Below are 23,921 nucleotides of genomic sequence, written 5' to 3'. Positions count from 1 at the left end.
AGGAAGGAGAAAATATGGGGTGCTTGAGGTTCAGCGGAAAGGAAACATTAAAAATGAGAAAGCGACGCATCGTCTGTTTAGTTGAACAAACATCTTAGCTTTAAATAAGTACACGATATATTTTAATATTTATCGCGACACTAACAACGAGACAAAAATTGTTGGTAATCGAATTTTACGAATTACCGGGTAAACCGTTTAACTCGATTCAAATATCCTATTCATATTCAGATAATCGTAAATTAATACGTGTCACGACGAATGCTCGCGAATAAATTTCTGTTTCCATGCATCCGTTTCATAGACGTTTAATAGGCTGCGCTATAACGAACGATTGTTAGCAATTTTTTGAAACACCCTGTATACACCTATAACAGGACGAGCCTGCGTTAAACCGGATCGAGTGAGGCGTGCGAATTATTTATTATCATACACTTGGCCCAGTTCAAGGCACACTCGTGCTGCTGCCTGCACATCGGGGTTGTGTCGCCAATTTCTGACTTCCTCCGTATCTCTATATCGTGTGCCGTGCGTGAGTATAAATTTCGTACAGGCCGCATCGGCGATCGAATCGATAAAGGATGCTTTTCTGACGATGATCGAATGGGATTTGCTGTACGAAGAAATTGCATTTTCGTCGTTTGGTCGCGACATTAATCTCGTGTAAGCATGATCATACGAGATCTTACGCTTTCGTCGACTTCATTATTGTTAAGCGATCGCTTTTCTTTTAAACGCAAGCCACTACGTTGAGTTTAAGCAACGATATCTCCTTCACGATTAATTATTCTTTAAACGACTATTCATTACTCCTTTCATAAAAGATGATCGATAAGATCATCGAATGGTTAACGAAAAAATTAGTCTCCGCTTGTTGTGTATTGCGCTTTGATCGAATTTCGTGGGCAGAACTCGTGTGTAGGTCTTTATAAAAATAGATAAGAATTCGATAAAGTATTTCAGAGCTAGACAGAGGATGTTTATTATGAAAATATATACTTTTATGAAAAAAATACAGAGATTTGTTTCAACTATTGGATATTATAAAAAGTTCTATGTTTTGGTTATTTTTCGTATGTTTTTGCATTTTCCTGTATTCTGTGAATGTTCGTGGTTTTAATAGTCCTTGTAAATGCATAAATATCTATAGTTTATTTACAACGAACGATGAGCGCAAGGACGAAATATGATAAGTTACATTTTTTTCTCAATTATTTATTTTCGCATTCATCTCGTAGCATGCTTCTAATCTAATTTATGAGGAATAATCTTTATCTAAAGTAGCAACACGAATTCTATCAAAGTACTTAAGAACCGTATTTTATCATTTAAAATATAACGCAAAATGAATTTAACAGTTATGCTACCTTTTTATTCGAACGTTTCTTTCCAACTCGTTTAATCTTGCGTTGAAATCCTATTTGTGGATACGCTACAAAATTTTCCATTTATTTTTATACGTGTTATCGATATCTTAATAATATTATCGATAAGTTACCGATACCTTATCGCTAATCTTTAGTAGCATCTTCGTAGTAGAGTTTTAAGCGTGCAGCATCGAGCCAGTAATACCATTTCTAACGAAAGAACAGAGAACTAATGATACAGAAATTATATCAACAAATATATTAACAAGAACTGTTAACGCTAGTGATTTCAAGATACAAGTTTTACGGCAAAGTTTTACCATCGATGATCGAATATGCCTAAGATTCGTGCGAAAAGAAGTGCCATTTGGCTGCATTTTTCCATAGTATACCAAAACGATGGATTAAACGCAATCGTCAGGTGCAACAAGTGCAATCTCATAGTGCCTTATTGTAAAAACACGACGAATCTGTGGTCGCACTTCCGCACACACCACAAAGACGTTCTCGAGATGAACTCGTCTAGTTGTAAGAAAGAAGCGGGACAAGCTCGTACAACTGCATCCAGTTCGTCAGAGACCAAATACAGAGCGGTAATTCCGTCAGAAATGTCCGATGTGCTGCGAAGATCGTCTTCGAATTTCACAGAAGCAGGCGAGATAACTCGATCTTTGGTACAAATGATAGCAGAAGACGTGCTTCCGTTTTCGATAATCAATGGCAACGGATTCATAAATTTCGTGAGAACGTTGAACGAAAAATACAAAATACCAAAGAGGAGTATTTTGATCTCGAAATACTTGCCAGACTCGTACGCGCGCAAATGCACGGAGATCAAGGAAAGTTTGTCGAAAGCGACGTGTGTTAACGTTGCGATTAGTTTGCAGGAAAATACGAAGCGCAGTGGCTTGATTCTCGCGACAAGCGTCCATTTCTGTGTCGATAGAGTCCAACACCACAAGTTATTGAGAATCTCGTTTCGATCAACGGACGACAAGGTTCCCATATTACGCGAGCTCGACGAAATCGGTAAACTCTGGCAATTCTGTTCGAAAATAAACGTCGTCACTTACAACGACACGTATTGTACTATGACGTACGCCATGCATAACACTTGTTTTGGTCACACGTTGAACCGTGTAGTACAGATTGCGATGAAAAACACGAAAGTTGTATTTGACGTGATAAATAAGTGCCAAGACGTTGTTCGCGATTCTAAAATTAACGAAGCTGTTGCGGCTTCGCAGCGATTTGCTGCAAATTCTTCGAAAATGTTGAACTTATGGGGGGATGCGGCCGATTCTTGGATCTCCGCGTATTTAATGCTAAACCACATGTGCGAATTAAAACCTGTTTTATCGAAAGATTTCGCAGAGAAGGGCGCATTATCTAAATGGGAAGCAACTTTTGAGACGTCGCCAGAGATATACGAAAGACCTGACGGAGATGTAGCATCCGTGTCGGAAGTTGAATGGAATATAATTTCGGAGATAATCAAAGTTTTGCGGCCGTTGCACGAAGCGACGAAAGAATTGTTCTCTGATCTTCAGGTGACAATTTCGAAAATAATACCTATCGTTCATGGTATAGAGGCTGCTTTAAAAGATATGGATGATTTGTCAGCCGATGGCGCGTTGTTCCGTGACAGTTTGTTGAGATGTTTCTGTGCACGATTTAAGGACGTGGAAGAGTCGGTCGGCTACGCCATCGCCACGTTTTTGGATCCTAGATACAAGGACGTTGCGTTTCATTCCGAGAAATGTATCGAAAATGTGAAGAATATATTGACGAAATCAAACGTTTCCGACGATGAAAACACTAATTCTGATGAATCTACGACTGGTAGTCCGGAAACGAACGATGAAAATGTGGAAACAAATATTTTATGGGCGGCGTTTGATAAAAGGGTTGAGGAATTGGGCGTTAAACCTGACAACTGTGTTATTAATTGTCCATCAAGGCACGAGTTGGAAAGGTAATATACAAACGTAGAAATTAAATCGTGTAGCTTTTTACGATTTAGTGGTACAATACACGTTTGTAACCTTTTTTCGTTTGTTTTTCTAGATACATAAATTTGAAAATAATTAACAGAAAAGACGATCCGATCGCATGGTGGAGTACTACGGGACACGTGATGTTTCCAAACCTTTCAAAAATTGCAGCCGATTACTTGTGCGCACCTGCATACTCTGTATCTAACAATCCCTTATTTTCAAAACTGCAGAAAATGTTATTTGATCGAAGAGTACGATTGTCAGACGAACGTACTAACATGCTCGCTGTAGTAGGTTTGAACTAAAATAAATAGAATAGCGATACAAATTTGCTTTTTCTTACGATTTCTTCCTCGTATTGCCGATGGTATCATCGAAATGCTATTATCGAAAGGTTGAATGATAAGCTCGTACTTTTTGATAGCTTATCGATATTTAAGTAACAATTTGCGATATATCTATCACGTGTGCGCGAAAGACTTTTTTCATACATAATATATGATTTTTTATTCTAAAAGACGTACGTTAAAATATTCGATAGTTTAAAAGAGTTTGCCGCATAAATTTAGGAAATTAAAAGAGCTAATTAGAAGAGGAAATTAATAATACTCGAAAATTTGAATAAATTTAAATAATTTGTTTTATGTATGTTATCAAGTAGAATTTTTAAGTGTGTAGCCCAGGGATGAAGTTAGCTGTCAGGACAACAGGTGAAGTATAGGATACACTTTGTTGGTCGCCGATAAATCAGCGAAGATGAGACGAGTCTAGCTGCCGGACTGTACGTTGCACCTGTTTTATTTTCCACTTTTCAAACTGCCTACCTGCTCCTATTAATCTTCCTTTTGAGAATACCATTAAACGCGAGATGATGGATCTTGAGTAATGAAAACGGCACTCAACGTTATCAATTAATTAGCTCGTAATTGACGTACTTTGTTGATCATTCTAAATATATAAATAAAATAAATAAGCATTGATCGATTACCGAAAAGTATCCAATCAACCAGTAAAAGTAAGCGAAAACGGTCATGTTGCAAAAATTCAACAGTGACGATATCGATGTCAGAACAATTTGGAGATGCAATTTATTCGGCTGCGGGCGGCAAATGAACGCAATTCTCTCTTTGATTCTTAAAATTCACCCGTATGGGACCACAAAACGGAAAAGTATACACGAAAGAAGACGAACTGTACAGGTGGCAATGAAAAACGGTCAGCTGCACGTTCCGAGACACCGACAACTGGCTCTCGTACAGGTATAAAATCGGCTGTACTCAAAGTTGCGCAGGAATGATCGTGCTACCCGCATATTCTCTGGTTGTCTTACAATCCCTGCTGCTGCATGTGTATACTCGCGTCGTTAACTTTAACCACAATTTCCCATCATTTCTCACGCCTCAACGCCTTGATGACAATCTTTTTTTTGCACTTTTTGTACAAGTCTCTGGTTTTTCCTATGTATCGTAACATTCGAGAGAGAACTGGGCTTTCTTGGCCTGTGAAAAAAATTGTTTCTCTGTTAGTTACCAATGACAGAATCATACTTTCTTAGACGAGCTTGTGAAGAGCTCATTTATCTTAAATCGAAAACGAGTATATATATTCATTTAATTATTTCATTTATAACTTTTAGCGGTTTCAAATTTTATATAGCTTCTTTAAGAAACGTGTACATAATTTAGTTTGAACATAGTACGTAAGAATGAACAATTCAGTTAGGCTGATTTCGCAGGTTTATCGTTGATGCGTGCATACAATATGAGCTGGACGATATTCATTGTCGAAAGTTATAAAGGCATCGGTCGAAAGTGACGTTGATGTACGGTGTTTCCGTAATGCTGAGCACCTGTATACATGCAGTTGCGTCATTATTGTAGAAAGCCTCAATTATTTTAGATAAAGAAAGAAAAATGCGACTTTTAATTATCTTGATGTTTGGTTTTCCACCCGACATTCGATTTGATGAGCTTTTGCACGAGAACATGCGCATATAGAACCGTTGATATGTATTTCCTACGACAGATTTATAGTCAAGATATAAACCAAAAAAATATTTATCGTGATTAAACGATAAAAAAACTGTTCACTACACAAAAGTGGAAAGAATAGGTTCTATTTCGCATAACGTTAAAAATTGATTGCTTCGCATAGCTCTCTCGAATTTCCGATCATCTTGATCCATAAAATACAACGTTTTTTGTAAAGGTTTTCTAAAATGAAGAAGGAATCTAAACACTGATCAACGATTTTATAATCATCTGATTGTCATAAAATTTATTTCCCATTCTAAAACGGGCGGAAGATTATAAACAATGAGAGAAACTATTTTAACTACCGTGATTGCTAATTAGAGATTAATAAGGATTATCGATATAGCAATAGGACAGGCTGCAGTGGAGGAAAATATGATCTGAAGAGACAGAGGGGAGGATGAGGTAGTTCTATTGTCTAGTAGACGATTTTACTTTTGCGTCGTTAAATGTCTGTACGGAACGAAACACGCGTGTAACGATATCGATCGATTCGATTAAAAGTCACGTGGACGAGTCGATTGCGATGCAAGCAGCGCGGTAATGCGCATTTAATGACAAAAGTGAAGGGGAACATCGTCCCTGGGGAAAATTTTTGCTTTGACGGTGCCGGAGCGTCGCTTGTCCCTCGATATCCGTGTAAATCCATTTCGGGATCATCACGCGACATTGGCGTTAAAGCCGAACCGAGTTCAGTTGTTTCGCGTATTGTAATGTTATTTCTGATTTTTTCATTTTGTTTGTGCCTTGCTTATACTTTGTTACAACGTGTTTTTAGTTTAAGGAACCTTGATGTTTGATCAAACAAATGTTTCTTTTGATTTTTGCAATTTTATCGATTTAAACTGGCAAGAAGAAAAGATAAAATAATCGAATTCGATAAAATACTGTCGTCAATTTGAATGAGAACATTTATCATGATTTTTAATGAAAAACGACCATTCTTAATGGGACTGTAGTTCGATAAAGCGATTTGAATGATTGCACCCCTTCTTGTTAGTTTGCGCGTTACATATTTAGCTGAATTCCTTTGTATCTCGAATTATATCATTACTGTATTTTATATTGCTATTCTGGTTCTACATACTTTTAGCAAGATGGTAATATATGCGTTAAGTACGTATGTAGAATTCCAAGGAAAAAGCACGCATAGTGGATGGAAGCGACTTAGCGAAAACTTTAATCGTTGGCCGATTCTACGAACTCACTGTGTCGCTTTCATCCACTATATAAATAAAATTAAAAAAAATTTGGAAATATTTGGTTCGTTTCAATAAAAAAGATTAATTCGAAAAATACAATGAATACTATATTATAAACAAACATTCCCAAAATTCTTCTATAAATAATCAATTTTATCTTTTGATATCCACGTATATATATATGTCAATACCTTAAGAAAATAAAAGATTATCTTCTTTTAGTCTGAATAAATTCATTTCTAAAAATCTTAATCTCAATCTTCTATCGAACAATAACCAAATTCAGAATCTTAATTCGGTAATTTTGAAATTTGTCGCATTCCATCCATTTTGAGGGTGCACGATCAGTCAGAGGGTAAGGCGTGTAGTTGCTAGTCACGTTTTTTCGATATTGGCACGTACCGTGTGTCTTCACCTGCACGACATATGGTGACGGTGCAGAACGATGATCCATGTCGATGATGCCTATATATCGAGGGATGCCAGTTGGATTGAACTGCCGGTTAATTTGGTGCTCATCCCTGCGACCCACTGGTTTTCGAGGGTCGAGAGCCGAGCTCTACTTCCGTTACTTGACCCTTCCCAAGGGGGTCACGCACCGTCGATTCCATTTTCTCTCTCCTTCTTTCTCTCTCGCAGCTTTCTCTACTTCCACTCTTCCTTTCACTTCTCCTTTCCATTCTTCCTTTCTTTTTTCCATTTTGTAACTACTTTTTTCTTTTCTTCCTATTTCACTGCGTTTCTTTACGTATCGTTTCATATTGCCAGGATTAGGTTTGTACTCTTTTCCTCTTCTCTTTAAACTCTTTCTCTTCTATAATAATCTTCCTGCTTCGTCTACCATCTTCTATCTATCTTTCTTGTTTCTTCTCTTTATCGTGCTTCCACATTTTCCTTTATTCTTTCATTGTCATTTACGTTCCTCCTCTCTTTTTACCTTCTGCTCGCTTACCTTTCTCATATCTTGATCTTGAAAAGGAGCTTATTATATCAGAAACTATATAAAGACGTAATTTGTACATACTATATCTTTATTTTCGGCTCCACAACCCTGAAAATTTGCTTAATCTAATGACTATACTTATACATAAGCGTATAATTTTACTTATTCCACTTGGGCTAATTTCTTCACTCTTGCTCTTTCTCTCTTATTATCCTTTCACCTGTCCCCTTGAATAGACTTTCTTTTTTCTCTCTTGCTCCTTCTTTCTTTTCTCCACTTCCCTCAGCCATTTTATTACCTCTTCTCTTTCCCTTCCATTCACTTTGAAGTTCCCCCTTCCCAGTTCTTTGCATTCTCTAACACTCTAACCATATGCTCCAACGTGCTCTATCCTTCATGGCAAATCTCGCACTTCCTTTCTTCCCAGTGCCCATAGCCAAAAGCTATTCCATCTTTTTATATTACCACATCTCGCCCTTGCTGTGAGCTGTTGATTATTTCCATCCCTAGTTTTTTCCAAATATCTCGCCCGTATATTTGTCCTTATTTGCTTGTACCTCACATTATACTTTGCACCTCTTATCTTGTTATATCGGACTTGTATTTGCTTTTCTCTTCCCTTAGCTTTTTCGTTTGTCTCTTGACCTTCGCTTCTAAGCTGTTCGACTCCAAATTGGCTCACTCTTCGTGAATACCCTTCTCGCTCGGTCTTCTCTCCTTTTCTCTTCTCTCTTCTTCCTTTACTTTCTCCTCGAACTTCATTGCCCTCTGTCCTGCCTCAATTCTCATCCTGTCTCTCTGCGTCTCTTTCAATACCATGTAGTCCAGTATGTATATCTATCCAAACTTAATACTGACTTTATATATCTTATCCTTATCTTCCCCACATTCCTTTTCTTTTTCCACCCACACATTCCCCAAACATGTACATTCTTAACTTAAAATCATTCTTAAATTTGTATTTTCTTTATATTCTTTTTCCCTTATGTTCCCTTCCAAACTTCTACCTCTTTAAAATAATATCTGCAGACATGTGAACCGTTTTATTGTTTCCAGTTCTTCCCTCTTCCATTCCCATCCCAACTTCCGCTCGCTTCCTCTTCCCTTACTGCAGATCAATAAAAACATAATTTATTAATGACTAAATTAAATGCACATATTTATGATTTTTTAATAAATTATTGTGTAACTATCGAGGTCAGGCATTGCATACAAATATCGATCGAGATATTTCCGATTGATATGAACGGGACTCGGGGGCAGGAAAGTGAACTATCACTCACGACGTATATTCGAGCATTTGGTCATTGTATGGACAAGACTCATTAATAAAAGAAACAGCGTTTCAGAAGTTTATGTTTTGCGACGATACGAATTGCAATGTCTCTTCTTACGGCACATGGTACCGAAAACTGGCCCGGCATACATAACTTTAAAAACGAAGCACCGAGATAGTACCACCTGCCTCTCTCGCCCATTTTAATTTGTCACCACGTTCTCGCCACCGACGACGGGAGTTGAGACTTTCTCTGTCTTCTGGCCTGGCACCATGAAATCCGAACACCGAGACACCGCACCGAGAATTCTCTTCCTTTTTCGCCTGGAGAACCACGGAGAGGAACGCGCGTTATGCGCCAGAAAACCGGCTGCATGGGAGTGCACTTACGTCTCGCTGCTTCTTCTTCTTCCTTTGCTCATCGTGCTCGCAAAAAAGCTCATTCTCGACGACGACACTGGTTCGGCTACTACGTTTGGTTATTCGCGAGGAAATTTGGTTGAAACACGATAGAACGGAGATCACTCCGTGTTGAATAAGCATTCAGAGACTTTTTTGGACGATTTGTAAGAACCAGTAATGAGAATTTTACCAAAAGGTACGAATTAATGATAAATTCGTAATTAAAGTAATACGTAGTGGCTCTTTGTTGAGCCACGGTACTATAAATCTAAACTACCTTTCAAAGGATATTGCAATAATGTATTTTGTTGCATACTGTATTAGTAAGCCTCGATATTTAATGGAATCGTTCTTAACACGTATTTGCGTGTTTAGGATGGCTACTCAGGCCATGTACTAATTTTCTACTAAATATCTTACAACTTTTATATTCGTGATCAGATTTTTAAGATCAGGTTTTCAGTTCTACCAAGATAATCGCGCTCTATGGTAAGCGTCGGAATACTTTCGTGAAGCACATTACGTTTAATAGTAGAGTAACGATCATGCGGTTGAAAGTGGAAAGGATAACGTTTTTCGGATTCGAAAAATCGCAGGAGCCAGCTGACGGTTGGACGGTAGCGTGGCGGATAGATCGAGCTGGATTACCGATTAACAATTAACTTAGACCCTGCAGGAGTCCGACGTCTGGCCGTGTGCCCTCTCTTGCTCGTTTCTCTCTGGCCAGCGGCCCCTTCACCGATTTCCGCTCGTCGGAAACGTCATGTGGCGCATTAATTGGATCGCCACGAAATAAAGGAAGATTCATGTTCGACGTCGTTGCTCGGAAGTCTGCGAACAGCTCTCTATTGAGATGTACATTTACTCAAAACCAATGTTGTTTGTAGCTAGTGTTGTACTACTCTACTAATAGTACCGTTTAATTATATCGTATTTAGAGTATTCAATTCTATCGATTTAGACAGAGAAGAAGATCACCGAATGATACGTTTTGTATGATACACGTATTCGTAAAAATTGTCTGTATCGTTGAAAAATACTGAAGCTACGTTCCATTTGCAATGCAAAGATAGAATGCAAGAACACCGAAGAAGATCGTTACTGCGATTCGTAGGTTAACAAGTTATCAAGAAAGTGAGTCACACTGCCTTTAAGAGGTAGTGTGGTTCTCTGCATTCCTACGAGCGAATTAATCGCAAAGTTAATTATAGCGTCTGCGAAACTCGATTACGATCTTACGATAAGGTTTTTGCCGTAAAGGAACAAAGAGTTTTGCTAATTTCTCGCCAACAATCTGTCTACGGGCGCGTGCCATGTGGCAAACAGAATTTCACACTTTGATCAGACACGCCCGATTTTCCGAGATCCTAATTGGATGAATCTACAAAGAGGAGCCCCATCAGCGTTGCTCGATTGCCTAACGGTTGTATGCGTAACATGTATGCGTATGAATTGTATTCTCTGAAACGTTCGGACAAGACCAACATCTTTCTCGCTTACCTGGTCGTCATTCACGAAAGCTTGCGAATTGGTAGGAAATATTATTCGAAAATATTATCGATGTAAATAAATATCGCGCCTTCTTCCATAGCATGTTTATGTGAGTTTCCATAGTTGTTAATATATTATTTATACACCTATTGTATATATATTTGGATATTATTACTACTTCTTTTGTTGCTACGAACAGAGAAAATTTTCACTGGATTTGTGTTCGCCCTTCGTTAGAGTCTATCGCTCGGGTAAAGGTTGCATTTGCTAAACAGTTTGATAAACTGCAACTGCTTTTGCAAGAACTTGTAAATCTTCGTTTTGTGTAATAAACAGACTGTGGATGTTTATGTAGTTGCTCCTGCGTTTCGTCTAATTTTTTAGAGAAGTAATGGTAGACTAGAAAATATTTATGTTACGATACATATAAATTGAGATGGATGGTATACAAGTTGCAAGTTTTCTAGGTTCTTAATTAAATGGCGCAAATATTTGTCATAAAAATGAATGTGACGCGTTCCGATCAAGCTAAGTAACGCGTGAGTATCTGCTTTTTCGAAAGTTCCCATGCATATAACCCACAGCAAATACAGAGTGGCAATATAAAACGTTCTGAGATCACGTGACAGACTATATGGGGATAGATATATGGTTTTAGAACCAATATACGGGACAGATGCTTTGTCATCAGTGATTGCATTTACGTGTGTTCTTTTACCTATCTTCTTTCTACTCGTTCGTTTTATAAAACGGCAAATGCTATAAGATGTTTATATCAAACTGTTTTTGCTTCCAAAATATTTTCACAATTATAGAATATGTAATAGAATTTTGTGTGTTCCTTAAACGTGTATTACTACAAAGTACTAATTATAGTATAATTAAAGTAATAATTACTGAATAACGTTATCTGCGTTTAGATCGTTTCTTTAAATAATTACTTAAGAAATACTCGATACTCGAGTAATTTGATTCTTAAATAATCCTATTAATCCGTTTCTTCAAAACGTGCAGTTAAATGATTATGAAACTGAGCTTTTTATCATTCGTTGCATTTATCGAGATATTGTTCAAGTTTTAGTGAAATATAAGACTTTCAATATAATCAAAATGAAACGCCGCAAATGACATCGCGGTGTATCAACGAAACATAATCAGGGTATCGAATAAAGCCTAGGAACGCAATCAAAACGCCCTTGAGCGAAAATATATCATCGTTGAAACTTGCAACCATTCGAGCCTGTGATACCAGAAGGGTGGTAATCCTAACAAAATGCCACGCCCGATTGAGAATCAAATTTTATTTCACTGATCGGGAGCATGAAACGAGGCCGGCACGCAAAAGTACATATATAAGTTTGTTCCTCGAGGATGGCTTTTACCTTTCTTGCTCCTCTTTCATTTTTTCGTTACCTGGCCACGTGGCGACGCGTGCTAGCCTCGGGGGACAGTTGCAGTCGCCCTCGGCTGATCGTTCCCTCCGTCTGTCGCGTAGAACGCTTCGCGATAATGTAACTAGATTGCGGATGTTTATATGCAGTTTCATATTTTTATAAATGCGATCGAAGAAATGGGAACTAAAAGTAGAGATTTGTTTCGCCCGCTAAATAAGCGTGAAACGAGAGAAATGTAAATGAGCGCTTTGCCTCGGGTATTTCGCATATTTCTGTATATCGTGTTTTAACGTCAGGACTACCCTTCGATGCGTTACGCGTGGTAACTAACTCGCAATGAAAAAAATCGCTAAGAAATTTTCGGGTGTAAAAAATATACGGAACGTACGTCTCGTTTCGCACACTTCGCTCTTAACTTTTCGTCAAAATGAAATTTTTGGAACGTTCCATATGGAATATCGATAAACTTTCTATCATCCTCCAGAAGTGGTTTTTAGAAATCTCGTCAAAGTACAAAAATCAGACGAATAGCGAGTTCAAGGTTGTATCATCGAAGAAGAGAATCATAAATTCGAAAACGTCGTCTCAAGCATTTCGCCCTGTCCATCATTTTCTCTCCCTCGCAATAAAAGAAACCCCGGCGCTTTTCATTTTGTGAATTACTGGTTCTGTCAAAACAAGATACATCTGGAGGACGAATAATTTTCGAAACGGTACATCGCTCATTTGTACGAAACTGGCTGCAGTTATCACGTCATTGATCTGCCATGTATATGTATATATATATATATATACTTTATATATGAATATTCATCGAAGTGTTCACAGTAGCATGATTAATAGAAGTTGACGTGGTTCCAGAGAAAGCCTTATCCTTTGTTGAGAAAGCCATCTCGTCGAATTAACTTGTAAAAGAGAAACCTACCTATCTTTGCGTGACCATTTGTCCAATCGAAGGATACAGTGGGAGTTCATTTATACGAACTTCATTGCAACGAAGATTTATTCGATGTCTGATTTATCCGACTTTACTTTATTATGTGGACTGTTGTCGAGCGTTATGTCAATTATAATATATAAACACGTACAATTTTACTCGTATTAATGATCGAACGAACGAGCACGATGTTGCAGAGAGTCGGAAAAATCGTATCATTTTAGACACATTTTATCCTGTATTTTCTAGTACACGAAACTATAATCTTCCTTTAATTAATATCACTCGTAATTAGTATTATCGATATCTTCTTTAGGTTAAATCATCACATGGATAGTTCGATGTAGAATTAATCAAATACGTTGACCTTTTGTAAAAGACATCGAAGAAACGTGATGTATTATGTTCTTAATACCTAATTCTTCGCACTAAATTTCTTTCGATAAATTCGCGTAAACGGTAGTCGACCGTAAGGCACGTTAGAAATTCCACGATGAAAATGTTTCTTGAGGAGAGAGCCGGTGAAGAGGGTGCGATAAAATTGAGAGGGGCATGTACGGTGCAGGGTACGTGGCACACGGCACACGGCTTACGGAAATCATGATGAAACGGTGTGATTGAGAAAACCGGTAGAACATTACATATGCGAGGTATGTCTGCATCGGAACGGCTGTAGGTAGACCGATGCAACAGAGAGAGAGCATATGGTGTCCCCACGAAGTCTGAGCGTGTACCGGGTACCGTCTTCGGCGTGCAGCGAAACGGTGCAACAGATGGTGCGGGAGCCGCATGGCTCGTGCTCTGCTCCTCCTTCTTCTTCGTCCTTCTCCCTCGTCCTCTCCTCCTTCCTCATCCTTACATTTACTTTCTTCTTCTGCATTATGCACGAAGCGAGCTTCTTTGCAATTTCTCTCTCTCTCTCTGACTTCTTCTGCTTCTTTCTCTTGTCCTGTATTTCGCGTACTCTTTTCTTCCTTTGCTTTTTATACGTCCTCCTCTATCTCCTGCGTCTCTCTGCCTCTTATTTTTCTTCTCTCTCGCTCGTTCTGCTCTTGCTTCTTGTTCCTCGTGTTTTACTTCTTCGCGACTTGCTCTGATTCTTCGTTACATCGCTTTCCTCTTTCGTGTTCGCGTTACTTTGTTTCTTCCCATCTCCCTCTCTTGTTTTGCTCCCTTCGTTCCGCTCGATTTACTGTCCCTTTCTTTTAGTTCCAACTCGGCCTCCACGTTTTCGATCTCTCTGTCTCCTTAGGGTTTGGCTTTATGTCACTGTTCCAAGTCGCGCATCCTCGTCAACGTTTCTTTATTCGTTCATTCGTATTTATTCTCTGCATTGTCTGTTCAGTTTCGCAAGAATCGTTTAGTTATAGTTGTATAGAAAAATCGAAAAAAATGTCTACTTGGACGAGATTACACAGCTTGGTACAAAATATGAGGAAAATATCGAAGCGGACGAATATAGCGACACCGAAAGCAGAATTTTTTAACAGATCGGTAAACGAAGTTTTAAAATAATTGCAAGGAGGAAATTTTAATAAGTCTGCTGCTACAAAGTAGAAATTTAATTTGTTATTGAATTTAAGTACGATTATTTAAAAGAAGAAAAAGAAGAGATAAGAGAAACTTGATTTGTTTAATGGCCACTTAATAAGGTAATATGAATATACTGCGAAAATTATAAGAAAGTTGGTTTTATGTAATTCCGATAAAACGATCGATCTTTAACAGCGATCGATATCTCACACAGACAACTAGATATGTTCGCATTATATATTGTCCGGTCATAATAAAGAGGTAAAACGATACCTTGTAGCATTAAATTCGTTCGCGAGGTAATAAAAATTTATCTTGTAGCAGGTGGTCTAAAACATTTTCACAATGCCGTGTATACGTATAGACGCAGGTTATTTCGAAGTCGTTTGTCTCAATCCTTGCAGGCACGCTTTCACCAAGATCGAATTTCTTATCTTTTTTAAGTGACCCCATCGAAAAAATTAAACGATCTCGTCATTTTTCATATGGCTATTTTCACAATTATTCTACCCTACGGCCTTTTAAACATAATAATAGCGTGTTTGCCAATGAGACACCACTTACCACGTGTAATAAGTATTTTTTTAACGATAGTTACGCGATAATTTTCAGTAACTAGATAAACATCGATTCGATTAATTCGCTTAAACGCAGCTGCGAACGATGCTTCAATTTTTATGTTCCAACGTCATTCTTCTTTCCAACAAGCAGCAAAGATTTTTTATGTTTTGGGAAAAAGTGTATCATCACGGCGAAAAATCGACGATTCTTTTGTACTTTTCTTAAACTTAAGAAACTTTCTGAAACTGTCGATGGACACGGCACGTTCGTTAGATCATTTCTCAGGGTATTCAAGTAAATAAGATATTCGAACGATTAACTATTCAACCCTACTTTATCGCAAACACGAAAACATGCTTAGCGGCTATTCGAATAAGCGTTTAGGCTCCATCGGCCCTTGCATTCGTAACACCCATTCGTTTTGAATAATCAGCTTGAAAAACGGATATCGAAGGAACACTACGAGCCTGTTAACAACGGAAGAATACAGGTGTATAGCTGAAGGAGAAGGAATTGGGGTTGCCTTTTGTTGCACGTGCGTGAGAAAAGTCACCCTCGACTTTCAGAAACTCGTCAAGAAATTTAAAAATAACTTCGGTTGACACTTGTTGCGTCTAGGTATGCGGGAACTTCTGAAGTATTTTCAGTTTAATTTTTGCTGCGACACAACACGTGCATTCCGCGGTGTAGTACACGGTTTCTTTTTACCGTTTGTCGGTTGCTTCCAAACGATCGTGTCTAGCACGTGTCTTCCGCTTGAGCTGCTACTACTCAACGTACAGTAGATCTTACAATAGAATTGTTCGATATTATGATATACTGGCAACTAAGTGATTGCGTATATTGTCATTAGGTGGTAATGACAAAATCCGCGATCACTTAATTGCCAGACCAATATCAGACGCGATAGAATTCAGCGTAGAAAAGAATATTGGAACGAGAGTGAATCATTATGCGATAATGTAGACGTCTCGTCGGAATGTCGTTGCGTGAGATTACGCGTTATTTGATCATTACGATATGTTAAGAAATTAACGAATCGACAATTTATAGTAATTCTGAATCAATTAAGTGCTCATATAATAATCCATCGGTACTTTAAATTAAACCACCACATAGTATCTCCACGATATGAAATTCCAGTTGTTTTTAACACTTATACGGGTAATAATAAAGTTCTGTCGTGGCCATCGTGGCTATAGATCGGTTCACACGGTCGATCAGTTCGATGTCGCACGGTTCGAGCAAAGTATAGCGAGATAGTATAGGAGCACACCTGCGAAATGTATACTTGCATCTAATTAAATAGATGGTTGTCTGAGCGTATTTTTTATGGGCTCTCGGTACTCGACAGAACGCTATGCATATTCAGGTTGTCCAATGAAGCAGACGATGGTACAGATAATACCTCGTGGATTCCATTTCCGTTTTACACGACCCACGTTTCCTTCCTTTCTGTCGTTCGATGTTGTCTCTGCATACGATAGGTACAGCTCGCGATCAACTCGATTTTAACAGCGGTAAATTGCGTCGGTCTCAAGGATACGAGCTTTGTTTAACCGCTTCATAATTTTTAATCGCTATACTCGATCGAAATATATGGAAGATAACTCACGGCGTTGCCTTCGATTCGAGGCTAGATGTTGCAGGATAATATGTCGTCATAAATAGGGTTGTTACGTGAAAACTATACTTTAGCCTGTTAAACAATGTCGTTCGTCGATCGAGAATTTTTACAACCACGAAATGCGAAGGCATAACAACGACACAAAACCACATAAACGAGAATAAACGTTAATAAAATTTCTAAAAAATTTTTCATAATACGCATAACGTGTTTATAATAATTTTTCTATATTAAATGCTCCGATACTCTTACGAACCGTCGTATACGATTATTCTATAGAATCATTAGTTGGCTGTGCTTGTTACAGATGATCATAAGGTCAAGGGGCTTGAGCAAAATAAAAAAAAAAAAAAAATAGTGTACCAAAAAATAGCAAATGCAAAGTTTCGTGCGTATCGGAAACTCATTGGAGTGTGCTATCTTGGACAAATCGAGCGTCGTATAATATATGATTCTGGTAGTGAGCAATTCGCTGTAGCTCTCGTAACGAACGTCTGCTATCGACGAGGTTTATTGGAGCGTGACGCGAAACAGGTCCCTCTGTCTCTGCTCGCGGAAACTTTGGAAATATCAACAGGTGCCTTGCCACGCGGATCGCTCTCTCGCACAGGTAATCGCGTACGCCACAATTACTCACTCTCTCGCTCCATTTCGGCATGCGTCCGTGAAACAGCGTCCGCTTCTCCTGTGATTACGAAACGAAACGTTTCCGGGTCAGATAAGCTCCCTTTTATTCGAAGCTGTAGCGTACGGCTGATGTATAAGCAGATTCGAAAGTCCTTTTGGAAAATTTATAAGCGTTACTTTACACCTCCGGGCTAAGAGGAAAGTCTTTTTCGAGATAAGTATTCTTGAAGCGTCACGCCGTCGCTTTTGGCGTGTTTGGAAAGAGTTTACGTTCTATGGGGTATCGTGATGATGATTGGAGGACAATTTTGTTTCTGTTGAAGTTGCGACGATGACAGTAATGCGGACAGGAAAATTTAAAATTGATAATTTCGTGTAAGAATGTCCTGAAACTTGGTAAGTTTCGTATACCATATAGTAATATTTATCATCTTGGTAACGGTAATTTATTCTGAAGTATATACGGTACGTTATTTTTACTACGTATAATTTTGTCTTATAAAATTAGTATTTTTATATGGTTTTATGAATAAGTTGACATAAACATACTTTGTATATTTCTCGTTAATTTCTTCAAATATTTATCCAAACTATTTCCTGTATTCCATCAATGAGATATGACGTAATATAGTTCCATACACGATTCAACAGCGTTTATCGAACATCATGAACAATATGCTGCATGATGTTCGCAGTCTTAAACGAAAATCCATTTTCGCGATTTCGTGGCACGATCGGATCCGATCGAAATCGGATTCGCGCGACATCGACCCAGTTATTTAACCGTGTTACCGTCCAGCTGACTGGCTAACGTTTCTTCGTCTTTCGTTCCTGCTTATATCCAATTAACCATTAAACACCTCCCATTTTTCTTTGCTTGTTCCCCTTTACGCCACAACTTTATCGCTTTGGAACGATCAGCTCGAGTTTCGATTTGTTTGCACGTTCCGATGCTTATAAACTTATGGTTTCTTTTTTCTTCGCAGTTATCAATTAATCGTGCTTCATTACAATCCTGAAATCGATGTTAATTCGGTAGAAAGTCTTGGGTCGCGGAAAGGTTTTGTTCCTTTCGTTTCTTTTCCTTTTCTTCCTCGGAAGAGTTATCGATTGGTCGTTATGAGCTTTTTGACTGAAGAATACGTTACTCGTATCGCGGTTGTAAGGTGTAAACGAAGATACTTTATCATCTGATGCTTTTTCCAGTGTTTGATTAATGATTTGCAAGGATATTTTCGTGACAGGAATGCGGTAAGCCTTGGGCCCGTAGGGATATTTTGGATGAGATATATTTCAGCGGCGAACATCGATTAATTTTCCCCGCAATGTCTGTAGATTCATCCAACGTTTACTCCACTTTCGTTGTTTTACATCAAAATTTTACTTCGCGTTTGTTTTCATTCAACGTTTAGGAAAAGCTGCAGCCAACCCCCAGTAGATCAGAATTGTCTTTTCGTTACTACAATCTAGCGAAGAACGTTATATTTTAATGGGAAATTAGATTAATATGAAGACGCATTATCTTGCCAGAATAGTATCTCGTAACACAATTGTGACAATAATTTGTACGTTTATCCTAATCCTGTTACAAGATAATACTTAATTGGTAGAAAATGTCAACATTTTTAAACGACTCTATCTACCTTTAGTCGTTCCTTTCTAGTTAATAACACATCCTAGACACCATTCTCTGTTTTACATTCATCAGAGATGTCGATGACTCGGAGAGAAGCTCAGCGTGTACCAGAGATGGTACACGCGACACAGAAGCGCATTAACAGCTTAAGAAATTCCCAAATACGAGGAATATCGCACCGAACGAGAAGCCATAAAAGCATAAAGTTGAACGAAGTAAAGATTGTCGCTGTTGTTGAAGGGGGGACGCGTTGTACCAAACGGAAGGGGGGAAAAAAAGGCACGGCGTGCCACCGTAAGCCCGTAAATGGCGTACAGCTGCGAATACGCGGCGACGAGTGCGTATCGAAGAGAAAAGAAACGGGGCCCGCGAAAGAATCATCCGGATCAGATATTTCAGTTTCTCGATTGGGCTGGCTCCGCTCGTTTTTGGACTTACCTCGCCGCCGACTCGACCAAAACCGGCACGAGATGGCTACGAGAGACCGCGCTGATTCCTGGAAGCTTATGGTCTTCCATTGGCGACCAATCATTGCGCGGTTGCGCGTCTTAGCCAGCAATAACACGCGTAAAAGAACAGAACGAGCACTGTTACTCGTAATAACGATTTCTTTTCGCGTTAGTCGCCGTCAAACGCTCGAGTATGTATGACGAACGAGTGTTTTATTAGGTCGTTTGGAAACATCGAAAACTCCAAGGATTCGATACCTTTGATACTCTCGACGATGGTTGTTCCTATCGTTCTAACTCTAAAGTTAATGCTAATCTTCGATCCTAAAGTCGTTCCTCTCTACAGTGGCTATTCCAACTACAAGCTATTCCAACGCCTATCGTAGCAAACCGTTATGTATACATGACGTGTATAAAATTTCGTTAACATCGTTATCATTATACTGGTCAAAGTTGGAACTAATCAGAGTTTCATTTGTTACAGACATATAGAAGAATTTTATATGAGATTATTAATAACGAATATTTGGTTGTTCAACTTGCATTTAATATTTGCACTAAATATGTTATAGTTTCTATGGTTCTCGTTAGAGCGTATGTTTGCAAAATGTTTTGTATAACACGCATACAATATAATTCATAAAAAGTATAAAAAATAATAAGCGTTGAAATGCTTTCGTATAGAGCTATGTGTATGTTTCTGAATCTTGATTTTCGACTGTGATGTTAATAACGCTCGTCATTCATAAATTCTCCCACATTTAGAACATCTAACTCTTACGCTATTAAACTAATTATTTGCGTAAATACAACGCTATTGTTATACATTATAATGCAACGTTAATATTCCTCTCGCAGCTGAAATACGCAAATAGTTAAAGCACGTGGATTAGACAATTAAAATCAAAGAGGCTGACATCTCGATCGGTTGCAACTTTCTTACAGAGACGCTTTTATACCTTTTTAAGCCGTTCCTCCGGTGGTTTTTTAAAGGAGATCGATTGTGTTGTTACGCGAGGCAGGTTTCGTTCACGATGCACGCGAGTTGGTCGCTGCGAGCTGGCGTTTTCTCTTTGATCGCGGTGTCTGCCTCGTTGTTTCAACAATTTCCAGGCATTATTCGCATAAATTGTCGGTTTAAAGCTTCGATGCGGCAATTGAAACGCAAATGCCAGCTTCGGGCTCGGTTTCTCCTTCGGTATGGCATCGATCGTGTGCCCTTTATGATGAAAAGACCGTACGAACAATGTTTCATAATGATGCCGATAATGAACAAAGGAATCGTGATGAACTCGATGCTGCTGCCTTTCCAAATCGAGACAAGGGTAATTTGTAGGGGAAGAAACGTTGCAAGATTTGTTAATGATTCTGTTATGTAATTCCATTTTCGGCTCGACTATTAATGTAAAAATAGTGCGCGAGTACTTTACTTTCCTTTCGTCCGTCGTTATCAGGCTATGGGTTTCTATGGAAATTCTATGGAAATAACTGAAATTCACGTTAATAACGATTTGTTTCGCTCGTTGAATATTATAACGAATTATATAAATGAATATTTGAGATGTTTTATACGTTTCTACGTATTACATATACAGGGTGGTTGGTAACTGGTGGTAGAAGCGGAAAGGGGGTGATTCTACGCGAAAAAAGAAGTCGAAAATATAGAATAAAAATTAAAAAAAAATTTTTTTTTTTAATTTTTCCATCGAGACAACGATCTACAGTGAGATCCGTTATAACGTACCGCACGCGTACCCAGCGAAAATTTAAAGTCGATTTTCTCGAAAACAAAGCCTCGAACGAAAAATTTTTATTCTATATTTTCGACTTCTTTTTTCGCCTAGATTCACCCCCTTTCCGCTTGTACCGCCAGTTACCAACCACCCTGTATATTCCTTACCTATACTTTTATACATTTTCAAATTTCCTACGAGATAATTCAATCGAACAAATACTTTGATTTTGGAAAATTATAAATATATATTACATTACTGCTTCGTACAGTTTAAGAATGGAATTTGAATAAGGAATGGAAAGGACAAGGATAATATCCCTTGTCCCCAAACGCAGACGTTAATGCGAAACGCGCATAAACGTACACGCACGTATAAACTATTTCAAGTTAATATATAATATTCGACAGTAACTTTGGTGAAATCGTATTTTAAAGTGAAATTGTCACTCTTGATATATATTCACACGCTGTTTCACTTTTTAATATTTCCTACACGCATAATACGTTTATATAATAAATAACACGTGCTTCTCGGTTGCAATTGACCGATATACATATATTCTGGTAATTGCGAAGACACGTATACAAAGTTTCAGATAATTGCGGCGATAATCGAGGAAATAGGAGGTGGCACGTGGACACGGAGGAACAGCCTCACCCTGTCGGCATTTATCCACCATTTCCAGATACGGGGAGTTCCTCTCTCAACAGCTGCACACGCCGCTTTGTGAAAGTGTCGACGTTTTTCATGGCATTGAGAGGAGAAATCGTAATCGGGATCAGTTACTCCTTTCTACTTTGTAACGACCTCCAGATAAGTACAAGATCAATAATTTGAGCACATTAGTCCGAGCCGTCTTATTGATCGTTCGTTGATAAGCGGGAAGAAGGGTTTACGCCAAAATGTGCGACTGCACACAGAGAACGATAATTCACGAGCCCGGAAAGATCATAGTAATTGAAGAAATTGCTTTAATTATATATTCGCACGGTCATTTAATGTACCCTTTATCCCGGTCGTGTCTTATACCGCGAGTTTCAAAGAATCTGCAGGTAAGAAAATTTTAAGGGTTGTTGAGAATTAGAAATTATATATTAATTTGTCTCGATTAGTAGCTTTTTAATCTTTCTTTAATTCTATTTTGAGAAATGCCTTCTCTTCATTTTTCTTTTCTTTTCTGGAGAAGAACTTTTCGTTGCAATTGTATTTTTATCAATTAATACTCTTTGATTTATCAAATGTGAAATTGTCGTGGGTACGACTCTTCTTATCGTCTTGTACTCATTTTGAAAATTTTCCATGTTATCTTTTTCTATTATTTTAATCAAACATTACCTTGTACATCTTCTTTATGAGAATATTCTCCATTTCTCCGCTGAAGAAGACGATATTTATTTATCAACACGATCATACGTAAGAGACCCTCTAAACTAGGCGATCAATGTACATATGTATACGATATTGACGATACAATATTGAAAACCTTAATTACAGGGTGTCCTGCATCATCGAGGAACCGTTTCGGCGGTGGATTCTGCACATGAAAGCAATAAAAAAAGTTCATACGAACATATGCCCTGTTTGACCTTGTTTTCGAGTTATAACGGGTTGGAACAATTCTATCGAAAGGTGCAAGTAGGTGCACCTTTTTGCAAATTTGCAAACAGAATCCGATCATTCCACGTTGGCCCTTGTATTCTAAACGCTTCCAGTCAATGATGAAATGTCTCTAATCTCGCGTCCCTACGCAAGCAGATTATTTTGATCTCGCGACGATACGCAGATGCGGTTTATTAAATAAGAAATTTGCTATAACCCAAAAACAAGGTCAAACAGGGTGTGCGTCTGTACGAAGTTTTCTTTTTATTATTTCCATCTACAGAATCCACCGTCATAGTGATTGCTCGATGTTGCGGGACACCCTGTACTGGCAATGACATTGGTCGTCTGAACTCTCCTTTAATTTGTACTTTCCGCGGAGTATCGATATACATACTCAAAGTGAAAGAAAGATGTACAGTTATCGCGGATATAGTTCTCTTCCATATTAGTTTAGTGTGTCATTGGAAGGAAATTACTTAAGCATTCTCGTTTCCCATAAAGAAGATTCGAGTTTTATTGCCGACACGATATATAACTCGATTCTGCGGGAATATTTAATCGAGCAACGCTTTAGCAGCAGCCTCGTTTAAATGCAGTTTCGTTCGTTAACTCAATTATCAGCCAATCTCTCGTGACTCTCCCTGAATTTCTCGTTCAATTTCCTTTTTCGTGTTCCTGCAAACTTTTCAGATATTCTGCTCCAGTGACTTGACAATTTAAACATCCTGCAACCATCAAACATTTTTGCTCGATCAATCATCTTTTTTCTTTCGTCCTTTTTTATCCAAACATGTGCCTCTCCAACAGATATACATACGTACATACTCGCAGAAGAAGACAAGACAAATGAACAATTTTTTAACAGAATAAGACTTTTCTTTTTCTTCTAATTGATTGTTTGCAGTTGCATCGACCATTACAATAAGCTACCTTCCAGTGAAATCGTAGTAGCTTGAATGTTGTCAATTCTGACTAAATAATATCTGAAAATTGTCGAAGCTCAACATATTTTATCTCTAACTTTCGTCCTTCCTTCTAGCTTCACCCCGAAGAAATCTGGAATTCTTTCTTTTTTCTATTATTTAATTTATACTTCACAATTTGTCCA

General features: G+C 38.2%; 1 protein-coding gene across 1 annotated transcript; it reads left to right on the top strand.

The window, feature by feature from the left end:
* The first annotated feature begins 1,564 nt into the window (after positions 1–1,564).
* On the top strand, positions 1,565–3,692 carry LOC117155053 (zinc finger BED domain-containing protein 4). The gene is made up of 2 exons (XM_033330606.2): positions 1,565–3,342; positions 3,435–3,692. The coding sequence occupies exons 1-2, from the start codon at positions 1,703–1,705 to the stop codon at positions 3,667–3,669; spliced, it is 1,875 nt and encodes a 624-aa protein (XP_033186497.1). The 5' UTR covers positions 1,565–1,702; the 3' UTR covers positions 3,670–3,692.
* Positions 3,693–23,921: the final 20,229 nt, after the last annotated feature.

Source organism: Bombus vancouverensis, chromosome 12 (genome assembly GCF_051014615.1).
Source record: "Bombus vancouverensis nearcticus chromosome 12, iyBomVanc1_principal, whole genome shotgun sequence".
Lineage (NCBI taxonomy): Eukaryota > Metazoa > Arthropoda > Insecta > Hymenoptera > Apidae > Bombus > Bombus vancouverensis.
This window is presented reverse-complemented; position numbering and strand designations above follow the sequence as displayed.